The 12,788-nt window shown below is 39.8% G+C and overlaps 1 protein-coding gene across 1 annotated transcript in view; it reads right to left on the bottom strand.

The window, feature by feature from the left end:
• Positions 1-12,788, bottom strand: part of LOC128354925 (membrane-associated guanylate kinase, WW and PDZ domain-containing protein 3) — a 123,328-nt gene that overhangs the window by 34,583 nt on the left and 75,957 nt on the right. The window contains 1 exon segment of the mRNA XM_053315037.1: positions 7,207-7,323. Within this exon segment, the coding sequence (XP_053171012.1) occupies positions 7,207-7,323 (117 nt within the window).

Genomic DNA, 12,788 nt, shown 5'->3' with positions numbered 1-12,788 from the left:
GTGGTAATAAAAGTGATGAGTGGATTGTTTTTCCAATGGCATTTAAGGCCATCATAAACATCACAACACTGCTACTATGAATAAATAAATGTACATTAAAATATGTGATGGTGTTGGTTGCAGAGGGGAAGACTTAAAAAAAGGGAGGGAGTGGGGTGGGTGCTTGGGATATGTACTTAAATAGACTCTTATTGAGGATGAGCACAGCTGATAGAATAAAGGATTGCTTGTAATCATTTTGCCTGACCATTGTGATATTCAATCTGTGGTCTGATGGCATGAATGAATGGAGAGGATGGATGGGGTCATTGTAAATCTGGATTGCCTTTTTTGGTTGTGGATTGAGAAAATAAATCCTGCAGTTGCCCCCGAGTGATCTTGCCGGCCTGGTTGTCGACCTGTGTCAGTTTGTTCTTTTGTTTTACTCAGAGGTTTTCATACCATGAGACAAAGTTCAATGTGAATGTGTGCTCTCAGTTAGTGATTCGTAGACCATGGATAGGGTGTGCTAGCTGGTGTCAAAACTGTCCAGAACATTTCCCTTGAGTCAATCTGGGCCAGGGGCCTTTCAGAGGTTGACCCTTTGAAACACAGAGATTTCCTCCCTTTCCACAGGGCTTTGGATCATTCCAGTGCAGACAGCCTCACATTCGTCACAGAAGTCCTGTTAATCAAATCTGGAATAAAATTAGTTCAGATTGTTTGACTGAATGGGCTGCTTCCTGTCCATCATTTTGTTCAATCCAATCCATGCATCTCTTGCATTACCAGTTTTTTCTATGCATCAGGTGTGAGAATGCCAGCCTCTGCCTCCTCTCATTACCAACTTGTCTGCCTTCCTTCTGGCGTTGGCTTTGGTTCTGCAGAAATGTCCCCTGTAACCCAATTACTTGAGCCATAGCTATGTACCTGCCAAGTATCTCCTCGAGCCATCATCCAGCATGTCACGCCGATATATTCCATAAGCCTCCTACTGTGGATCAGTAGCTCTGAATATTATGAGAGCCTACTGATGTTTGAGGGTGCAGTTGAGTGAGATCAGCACATCTTTTAAAGGAGAATTTTATAACATCCTGTCGTATTGTACTCTTTTAAATACAGGCACAGACACTTTCGATATGCCTTCAAATAAACTGTTGGGGCTGGTCTTCCACACAAAATGCTGTTTATGTTGAAAAACTTGCAGTCAATCCACTGCAGGTAATTAAGCCAGCCAAAAGAATAGTGTGGAATTACCTTTATCTAAGAAAACAGATGATTTTCTGCCAGCATACAAAAGATAAACACAGTGTTTAATTAAGCTGAGGTTGTATTTGGACAGTAGTTACAGTTGTAAGCAAAAGTTTGGGCACCCTTTGATAAATAACATATTTTGGTGATTTTTTAATTGAAAATATATGAACACAACCTCTCTAGGGTATGGAAAAAACACAGTATTTTTAGCAAACATTATTCATAGTTATTTTTCATACATTGAATAAAAAAAATAAAAATCATTATGGTGAAAAAGCTTGAGCTCCCTAAATGTTTTGAAAGTCTGAGATTCTCTTTAAAAAGATCTCAGCCATCAATCAGCCTGTTAGGCCTAAGGCATATCATCAATTATCATTAGGAAATTACAGCTAGTGCCAAATACAAAGCATTAGAAATACTCTGACTCTTCAAAGCTTGTGCGAACTTTTAACAACCATGGGTTCCTCTAATCAGCTGGGTAAAACTTTGACAATGTAAGTTATTGATGCCCACAGTGCAGGTGAAGGCAACAAGATGATAGCAAAGTATTGTTTGCTTGCAGTTTCCACAATGCGAAATGTAATTAAGAAATGGCGTTTAGGCCAACTGTGGAGGTTAAGATGAGATCTGGAAGACAAAGAAAACTCTTGGAGAGAACTGCTTGTGTACTGGTCAGAGAGGCAAACCAAAAGCCCCATTTGACTGCAAAAAACCTGCAGTAAGATTTAGCAGACTCAAGGATGGCGGTGCATCGATCCACTGTGCAGCAATGCTTTAATAAAAAAAACAAGACCTTCATGAAAGAGTCAGTAGAAGAATACCATACCTGCGTCCTAATCATAAAATACAACGTCAGAAGTACGCAACATAATATCTACAGAAGTCTTATGTGTTTTGGAAACACATGCTGTGGACAGATGAAGTTAAAATAGAACTGGCCACAATCAGCAAAGGTATATTTGGAGAAAAAAGGAGCAACATGTCATGAAAAGAACACCTTGCCAACTGTATAGCATGGGGGTGGACTTATCATGCTTCGGGGATGTGTTACAGCCAGTGGCACAGGAAACCTTGCATGGGTGGTGGGAAGAATGGATTCCACTAAATACCAGCAAAATCTGGAAGCAAACATCACACCGTCTGTAAAAAAGTGGAAGCTGAAAAGAGGATGGCTTCTACAACAGGATAATGATCCTAAACATACCACGAAATCCACCATGGACTACCTCAAGATACGTAAGCTAAAGGTTTTAGAATGGCCCTCACAGTCACCAGACTTTTACAAAGAAGAATGGAAGAAAATCCCAAATACAAGACTTTTAGCTGCAACAAAAAGCATTTGCAAGCTGTGATATCTGCCAAAGGGGGGTGTCCAAACTTTTGCACATGCCACAATTATGTTTTTATTTCTTGGTTTATGACATAAAATCATCTATGCATTGATGCTTGCTGGACATACTGTGTTTCATATTCCATAACCTAGAGCAGCTGTTTTTACATCTTTTCAATTAAAACAAAATCACCACAATATGTAATTTGTCAAGCGGTGCCCACATTTTTGCATATCATGCATAGCCATGTATCTGTCTGTGTCTATCTATTCTGGACTGAAACAAATTGTCACTTTAGTTTTGCAAGGTCTCACATCTGTTTACTGCTGAGACCTTTCTTTGTCACCGTCTGGTGTGAGAGGATGTCACAACGGGAACATCAGAGGTAGTCAGTCAGAAATGGCAGGCCATAAATTTAACATGGTGATTTCGTGCATAGTTTTATGTCGGTACTTCAAAAAAGATAGCTTTGGGCTTTGCTGTTGAAATGGCGAGAAAGACACAGAACGAGAGAGGAAAGAGGATCATTACAAAGCTCAAGTCTTTCGGTCCTTTTGTGAAGTGTTCGCTTTTAAGAAAAGACTCTGAGGCAAGCTCTGTCACCCAACTTACTGCGCTGTTGTCATGTTGTAAAGTAAGGCATAGATATTAACATTTAAAAGGAATACAAAACAACTCATGTATCAAAAAAATACAATAACATTCAGCTGAGGAGGAGAGGAAGGAGAATGAACATAAGGAAACATGAATCAGATCTTGAAATAGTTGCAGAATCTGTCTAAGTAGGCGGAGAGGTCACAGAGTAGCTTGTCTGTGTCCCTGATATGTTTAAGTTTGTCCCAGCATTGCTGTGCATGTGTACCTACGCCATTACAGTGCGTGTGCATGAGTGTAAATGAGAGTTTGTGCAAGATCAAACTCTTTCAGCTCATCTCTGATTTCCGCTGGGAGTCGAGGGACTGCATGTGACCCTGAGCTCTCCGTCCTCATAGAAAAATCCTCCTCCTTTTGTCCTCTCCAGAACTCTTGAGAGCCTCCTCCAGCGTTTTTTTGTAAGAAGAACGAATGAGATGGAGCCCTTCCCAAGACCCAGTGAAGGAGACTCAGAGATTTACCATATAGACAGTGACAGACCTTGCTCTCTTTGTCTCTCCGCTCCTCACTTTTTCCCCTATCCCTCTTTTACAGACCACTCTCACTGCCTTTCCTTCTTTCATTTTAATTTGAAGTTTCCTGTTTGGGGTTTCATAACTGGCCTAAAAGTAGAAACAAATACTTTCATTATGGCTCTGCAGAAATGACCCTGTGGTATTGGTGCACCACACAAACAGGACAGCACAGATCAGCTACAGCCGTATAAGAGTCCAGCAGCATGATTGTTAGTTAAGTAAAGTGGACCATTGGCACAGTGACACAAAAAGCCTCGGCTAATCCTCTTGCTGTCTGCATGATTGTAACACACATTTCGGGTATAAATCCACCTTCAAGTATACTTATTTATTTTCATCTTATAATGATAAATACACTTCTTGAACATTCAACACATTCAAGAAATTGTTTTATGTGGTCATTTGTAATTTTGTAGCACAACCACTTCTCTCACAACCTGCCTTCGATACTTCTACTCCAAGAATTGATTTCCCACAATGATAAAATGACCTCTCCGGTTTCAGTGAACAACGCCAAGAGTAGATGAAAGATTCAAACCTTTGCAGCAAGTTCAGAGGATAAAGCTTCTAAAACAAAATAAGTGTAGTGAGAGCATCAAGCAGCTTGTTTGTGGCTGCATTGCATTGTGGGCCACTGCGTTTAATGTCATTTTGGCCAGTGATGTGCAGAAGTTGTAAATGTAGAACACACAGTAAATTTCTGTTCATATACAAAATGGAAATTCATGTAGATTGCATTCTTTTGGGTTTTTGTACCAATTCTGGAGAAAAGCATCTACACAGTGAATTAATGCCACCAAATGGAGCTCAAGTTTAGATGACTTATGTGTACATGCTGATGGTACTGTAGGGCTTAGTCTAGAGTCAACATTTGCTTTGAATCAGGTGAAGTCTATAGACATTCTTCAACCTTTTTACCTTATAATGTAAATGGTATTCAATATTTTTTTACTTTAAAACAACAGAATTGCATATTTGTTTGTTTTGTTTAGTGGCTATCATACTGGTAAAATGTTTTTGCATGTTTATTTTGATTATGTAAATAAAACCCACTTGTAAATATGGAGAAAGTTACAAAAAGAAAGGAAAATCAAGTGAACCATGTTAAAAAAAAGGCAGGCAAGGGTAATTGAAACAGAGAAAGAATGAAAGTGAAACAGAGAGGGTGAGGGATGAGAGACTGAAAGCAAGCAAGTGAATGATGGAGGTACCGTCACTGTGCAAGTCCTGGTCTCTTGCTCATTAAGACAGTAATTCAAGCAGGGGATTAGAGAGTCAGACTCGTACAGCGAGCCCACTGGTTGCTGATGATGAATGGTGGCCATGGGCTGTAAAACCTCAATGACCGCCACTATTGTACATGCAAAAATAGAAACCAATGTTTGCTGTGGTATTTAAAATCAGTGTGTATGTACAGGTAAGTATGGGTGACAGAGAGCGGTGCAAATGTGCATGTTTGTGTGTGTCTGTGGAGGAAAGAGTCCAGGAGAATGACAGGTTGCAGTGAAACAACTGTGTATCATCATCTATCATTTTCTGTCCTTCCACTGTAACTAACTTAAGATACTCCCAGTGCAACTGAGCTGAATCCAGTTACAGTTCAAGTTAAACATAACTGCCCAGGAAACACTAGACTGAAAGGTATATGAAAGACGGGGGAGAGTGAGTGAAAGGATGAAAACTTAAGATGACAGAAACAGACAATGAAACAAAGAAAGAAGGGAATAAGCAGAAAAAAGAAGATGTAGTGGTGGGAATGACATTTCTCCCCCTCCAAGACGAAAATTTGAAAACCAAGAAATTAAATATACATGAAAGGTAAGCAGCTTACTTCCTGAAAAATTTCACACTTGTGCATGCAAGTCCTCTCTAAACAAGACAGAGCAACTTCCAGTCCCTTGGGGGTAGAGAGCAGAGATGCTGCTTGTTTGTGACAGTGCTGTGCCTAAGAGTCTGTCATCGCCTCAGGAGCAGTCGCTCTGCATGTGACTAAAACCTTGACTACACTCAATTATAGTGCTCCTCTGAGCAGAGTCAGTCTTCAACAAGACGTAGTAAATATTTAGGCCAATATATCTGCGTGAACATCATCGCAGTTTCAGAATTACGGATGCTGTGTCACAGTCACATCTTCTGTTCCTACAATTTCAATTCCACACATCATCTAGTGATGGAAAAATACAAGACTTTTCATCTTTTCAAACATCAAACAGTACCACTACAGAGGATACCACATATATTTAGTTAGGTCCTCTTTTATGATAAGGGAAATACAAATTTTCGTTTTAAGTTAATAATCATCTTTGTATATAAATTCAGTGTGTAAATTATAGTAGCTGCAGACAGATGTATTTTATATGAATGAAAGCCTTTTCATGAAAATAAATCTGTATTTCTAAATTTGAAGGCATTTGCACCATTGTGGTAAATAACCTACATTACTGCAACCCACACAAACCATAATCAGGATATTAATTTGCACCTTTACTGCACTAACAGCCTTGTCGCTCTAATTTTGGTAATTTTCAAGGCTTTCACTTAAAGGATTACAACATTCAAGCTTATGAAACCCTTTTAATAATCTCAAGAAAAAAGAAAAAGAAAATGCAGGGCCATCTGTTTTTATTTCTTGTGCTCTTGGTAAGTGACATTTTGCACATACACCGTTTTGACACACGAAAAACCAGTGATTCATGAAACATTTCTACTTTATGTAATGATACATGGTGCTATTTTAAGCAGCAATTAAAGCCCATGAAATCAACAGCTCTTTTGCAATATTAGTATCTGAAAAAAATGTGGCAATCAATATGTATTCCCATTATGTATGCTATTGCTATTAGTCTCAAAATGTACGCGGCTGCTGTTTATTGCAGTGCATGTTACCAGCCCACAGTACCAACCTTTTTATTTACCACTCCATTACTGATTTCAGCAAAGAATAACAGTTGGTGACGACCCCGCTGAGCAGAATGTCAGCAAGGGAAAGCAGAGCAGCAGAGGGAGAATGCGGGGTTATTTATGGAAAGAATATGACTTTGATCACTGTGATGATACGGTGCAGAAGTAAATAAGTTGCATGGGGATTAGAGAGATGTCCTTGGTGAGGTTGCCATGGTTACATTAAAGTGTATGTGTGTGTGTGTGTGCGTGCGTGTGTGTGTGTGTGTGACAGATAGCTGTGAGAGGATGACAATGCTTGAATGCAGCATGTGTGTTTGTGCTAGTGAGTGCTTATACAGTCCTGTGTATAAGAGGTATCACATTAGAGCTTCTAGTGGGTTTTAGCTGGGTGACGCACACACACACACACACACAAACATGCTCATTGTTCCCGTAACATGCTTCAGATAAAAGCATATATGCAGTGAAAAGTAGGTTATACTGTACATTCCTTGTTCACTTTATGATCACAGGTGCTTTTGAGTGCTGTGAATGAGAGTTACGTATGTCATCCTGCACGGTGTACTTACAGGGGATTGTGCGTAGGTAGAGGTTGTCCCGTATGATCTGTTGGAGCTTGTGGTCCAGCGAGCCCTTCTGAAACTGCAGACTGAGGTAGTGGCGCAGGTCCGTGTTCAATACTTTACCTGCAACAACAGAAGCAGAGGGAGGAAGGGTCAATAAAAACATGGTGGTGCTCTCTCTTAAGGGTTTAATGTACAAAAGGAAATCAATCCAAGTGACATGTACCCACACAAAGCGATCAATACCGCAGAACTAGATTAAACTGTTTTTAGACTTGACAAAATGGTTATGCTTTAAAAAACTGAATTGATGTTAAATTTGATGATATTTTTAACTGACACTGAGTTGTTATCATCATATCATGGATTCCTTTCTGCAGGATTCAACAGGACATTTTATATTATTTTGAAGTACCATACTGTTTTATTTATTTTATGGATATACAAACACCATTATTCAAGACGTACTATAGAATACAGACCACAACATCACATACAAAGGATGTAAAAGGCAAATTACTAATTAATGTTGGTCATTTGACATACTGGTCAGCAGTTAATTTTAATAGCTCTGTATTAAAACCGTGACCATTTTATTTAGACTGTATTGCTTCGGGTAGAAGTCTGTTCTTTTCAGATTGTGTGGTTTATTCTTAAGCATCCTCCTGACTGGGTGAAGTCTCAAAGCCCTTTGATTAAGAAGTAAACAAAAGCTACCTATTCTTAGCTCCTGAACAGAATATATTTTTGACATTCCTCATAGCTGCAAAATAAATATATTACATACATTCCTATTTGCGGTCTAGAGTATATGACCACCTGTTCTTTCCAGCTGAGAGCCTTGTTGGTTCACCTTTTAATTCCAGTTTGATCATTGAGAGGAGATTGTAGCTGAGGGGGCAGGGCAAAGGTTAAACAGATTTTTAAACTCTGATCTCTTCTGTTAAATCCACTTCAGTCATTAAGGGTAAATGGAGATTTAGGGTACAAGAGAGGTCAAACTGGGATGTTTGGCCTAAAAACACCTAAAAATTCAGTACAATCCTGTACAAGAATGCTTTTCTGATAAAATTTTCCATGCTGAGTGAAGACTGCTTGTTAAAAAATGCCACGAACAAACTGGACTGAACTGAATCCATTGTCATCACTGCTTCCATTCATCTATCGAAACAAATCTGATATCCAAACTGCTAAGTGACAGATGATGGATGCCATCTACACGCTCGGCTGTCTTTAAGGTTTCAACAACCTCACACAAGCCTCAAAAACTTTTCACCAAAGATGCGGCAATGCCACAACCTCAAAAGTGCGGCGCCAGAGATTCACAGAAAATCTGAAAAGATTTCGCCTTTGCTCTCAACTCCCAGAAGTCTTTGTAAAAACAAAGGAAGTTCATGCAAAGTTTGAGGCAGCGGAAGACTTCAGACTCGTCACACACAAGCAGGGAAAAAAGTTTTTCTCTAAAAGAACATGATGAGGAGTTTGGAAAACAGGAAGAGATCTTCGGTGTCTGCCTGCCCTCAGCTTCAGCGTGAGCCTCATCTCTTGACAGAAGGGGGAGAGAAGGCTTTGAAACAGTTTGCTTCAGAGAAATAATCACTCTTTTCCCGTTTCTCTTCCCTATTCTGTGTCTATCTCTCTCTACCTCTCTGTTGCACACACAGACCAAACTCTGCTCAGCATGACTCTTTTCTGCATAGCTATGAATACCAATCAGCAGGACTAAAGATGAAATCTCGCTACTGTAGATGTACTGTATGTGCTAATAGAGAGGGGTGATGTGCTTGACTATGGAAGGGTGATAGAATAATGATGAGCACTGGGAATATTTCAGCAAGCTTTCTCAACCCTCAAATCCTCTTTTCCTTTTCCTCTTGCTACAGAAACCAACACAGGCTGTTATTGTGACAGGACAGTGATCCTATTATTTTATGTTTTAAACGTACTCACGCTCCAAGCTTTGGAGGCCGTTGTTGACTCACATGAAAATGCCCCTCACGTCCACAGGCCTCGCTGCCATCTGACACTGTTTTAGGAGCTGTCATCCCGACGGGCTTGCCTTTTTGGAATAAAGGTTGCACATGCTCCGTCTAGCTCTCCAAAGAGGACTGCATCACAGCTGGTCTAGCACACAAACAGACTGAGACTGGGGAACCATGGCCCAATCTGGCAACTCCAATCTCAAAACTGTCCCAGAATATCTTTTTTGTTCAAATTCAGCTTGTACACACAGGAATTTATAGGGAAACAAGGCCGTTTCAACTACATGTTGTCCATATGCTTCTTGAAGGCCAGTCATGTACTGACCATAGAGGGATTTAACAACAAAGCCTCAGATTGGTAAAATAACCTTATCATAAAGCAACATGCACTTTTTTGGACATTAAACCCACAATAAATAAAGACAATATGTGTAACAATACCAACTTGTTGCTGTAGAGATTACATAGGACTACGTAGTACCCCCCTCTACAAATGTGAAATAGTTTTCCAGTGATGTTCAGGTCGTTTTGTACAACATTATTTTCTGTTGACAACAGCCTATTGCAGCCACAACAACATCAAGGCTTTCTGTCAGATAAGACCAGTGAAAACATGGGTGAGTGTGGCCTTTTTGCTGCCTTTGTTTGACTTCGCGCATGAATGCAGATATTTCAGCCTCAAATTAGAGGTACACAAATCAGGACTGGCAAATCCCAAACCACAAACCGAGCGAGAGGAGGAGGGTAAGTCTGGGTCAGAAATTAACACCTGCCATGCTGGATGTTCTTTAAAACTAACCCTAACCCTTTAAAACCTAATTTAGATGCCTTTTTCCTGATGACCTATTTTATTCATTTTGAACTTCCTTCCTGAGATGTTTTCCATTTTTGTATTCTTTAAGATGTATCTTCATTGAGAGCTTGGCCTCTCTTGGTCGAGAATCATTGATGTTGTGGGCATGCAAAGCTCTTCGAGACTTTGTGTGTGATTTCGGGGCTTCACAAATAAATTTAACTTGACACGTATTTGATCTTTTCGTGTTCTCAAACTGTCTCTGAGCACAAGCCAATCCTGTCAAATATTGCTCTACATGTTGAACCCTTAACTGTGGGTTAAAAACTTTGCATTTGTGATGATGATGAAACTCTCTCTTTCATGATGAAAGAGTGGAATATTCTCACAGTAGCTTTTTGTATCTGTTTTTCTCCTCACACACTCACGCAACATCATGCCTCATCGGTCAGTGGCGAACAGTCCTCTGCAGTCAGTGTTTGTGGCTTTACAGTCAAGCTACCAGGTGTGAATGCGACTGTAAGACAGTAGTGCAAGCATGCTCATTCACACTTCACCGGATAAATAAAAGAAGGGAAAAAAAAGGATGCACACAGACACACACTGCTCTGATCTGTTTGTTGCGGTACAAGTACAGTGCTACAGTGCGGTCTTTGTGGCTTCCTAGGTCCTGTCAGAGACTGTTAGTGAGGCTGTCACATCAGAGAAGTTCCTCATTCCTCCTCCCTACAGATAACACTGCTATTGTAGCAGGCCTCATTTCTCTGTGATGGGGGCTCAATGGACTCTATTGTGTCCCTTTGGCAATCCACTCACTTGTAGTGCATTTCTCCAAAGCCAGCCAGGAAGATGAACATACAGTATAGCAACTGTCTTTTCATAACTGAGTTGAGAGAAAATTTGGTCCAGACAGTTCCTTCCTTTAAAGTTACTCTTATTTTTTCTATTTTTACTATCACAGACGTCGTCATTTTGCATTTGATTCCACTATACTTCAGTCAAAATAATGCCCATCATTTATTTCCTGACAGTTCTATCTCACACAGGCTCCACCCTCTACTGGACTTTATATGTAATGCTCTCCTCTAGTAGCAGGTGGAGCAATATTGTAACCCTTGTTCTATTGACACAGGTGGAGCCCTCTACTGATGCTACACCGAGATGCTACTTCTTATAGTAAGTGAGATACATGTAATCGGTAGGTAACCCTAACCCTTTTTGGTCGACTACATACATAAAAATGTCAATGGGTGAATGCGCGTTTGATTTGAGGTGGGTATTAACCATAAAATCCACCAGAAAGTAGCTCCGACTGTGCTTATAGAGCTAAGGTTACAACATCGTAACCTTCATTACATCATAAGCTGTCTTTCTCAGGCTTTGTCCAATCTGCAAGACAGTAGTCTAATCAAACAGATGGATCCCCTTCAGTTTGAGCTGTTGCTTTACACTCAACTCATATAAAGGTCCTCTGCTCCCCTCTGATGTCTGCTACCTTGTCATTTTTGCATGAAGTGAAAGCTGAAGGGGATGTGTCGGTAAAGAGCAAGGAAACCCATGAGAATCATTCAGGACTACATTGCCATTTCACCTTGCATCAGCAGTATGCCAAAAAATCTCACTCCTTTCAAAAACCGGAGGCTTAGAAAAAATATCGGCAGCGATGGAGGCTGTGCCCGGCACCCATAGCAAAGCGACAGTCTGCTAACATCCTCACTTAGACCAACACCTCACTCAGAAGCCAAAAAATTAGATTAACACTTCAAGCTCAAGACGCAACTCTCGCTGTCACACAAGTAAATGTAATGCATCTGTCTCTTTGGTCTGTGAATTTCAGAATCTAACATGTTACAAGAAAATGCAGAATCATTCCCTGTGAAGATGATTATGTAAGACTGTAAGACTGTCACTTTTAAACTGAAGTACAGGATTACCATCAGCTACATTAGTGATGTTCAATTTCATTTTAGTGAGGTTTTTTTTTTTTTGGGATTCAGCATTTTCTACCTCACCTAATTTCAGCATCAGTAATCATTAAGTCAGACCTCACATAGAAGAGGTTGAAATTTGCCTCAGCCAATTAAAAGCTTAAGATGTTAATAATGTTATCAATTAGGTAGAAATCTATCAATAAATGGATTGCATTTTGGCTGTAGCGTTGACAAAAATCCATTTCTATTGTAACCAAGAAAAGTAAGCCTTCGGGGAATAGTTCCATATTTTGATAAATGTACTATTTTTGCTTTTTTGAGGAGAGTTACAGCACATGAGGCATTTCAGGAACATTTTTTTTATTGTTTTTCTACAGATATGTTTCTATTTCAATCCATTTTTAATTTCTTAAAGACTTGAACCAGGTGTAAAATTAGAGCAACCTAACATTTTTACACTTTTGGTGCAGATTGAAAAGGTGAGATAAAATGTGTTAATTAGTGAGCTATAGAGGCTTGCTGTTGCCCCCTCTTTCCAGTCTTTGTGCTTAACTAAGCTAACTGCTGCTGGCAGACATATGTCTATATACTGTATAATATCACAGTGGTATCGATCTTCTCATCTCAGCAAGTAAGATGGTGAGCATATTTCCCAAAATGTTTGAACTATTCCTCTGATAGGGCATGACTATGAATAGAAACTCTTTGTTTATTCTTAATGGGTCTTTTTTGAAACACAGTGAAATGTGAGCAAACTCCTGGTGTCTATTGCGACATTTCATTCTGAGACATTCTTCCCTAGGCATGCAGGACGTCCACTGGGAGGTCATTATCTCTGTTGTCTGACTGTCACTTAATTAACAACCCTCTGAATAGGGAATA

This window comes from Scomber japonicus, chromosome 3 (assembly GCF_027409825.1).
Source record: "Scomber japonicus isolate fScoJap1 chromosome 3, fScoJap1.pri, whole genome shotgun sequence".
Classification (NCBI taxonomy): Eukaryota; Metazoa; Chordata; class Actinopteri; order Scombriformes; family Scombridae; genus Scomber; species Scomber japonicus.
This window is presented reverse-complemented; position numbering and strand designations above follow the sequence as displayed.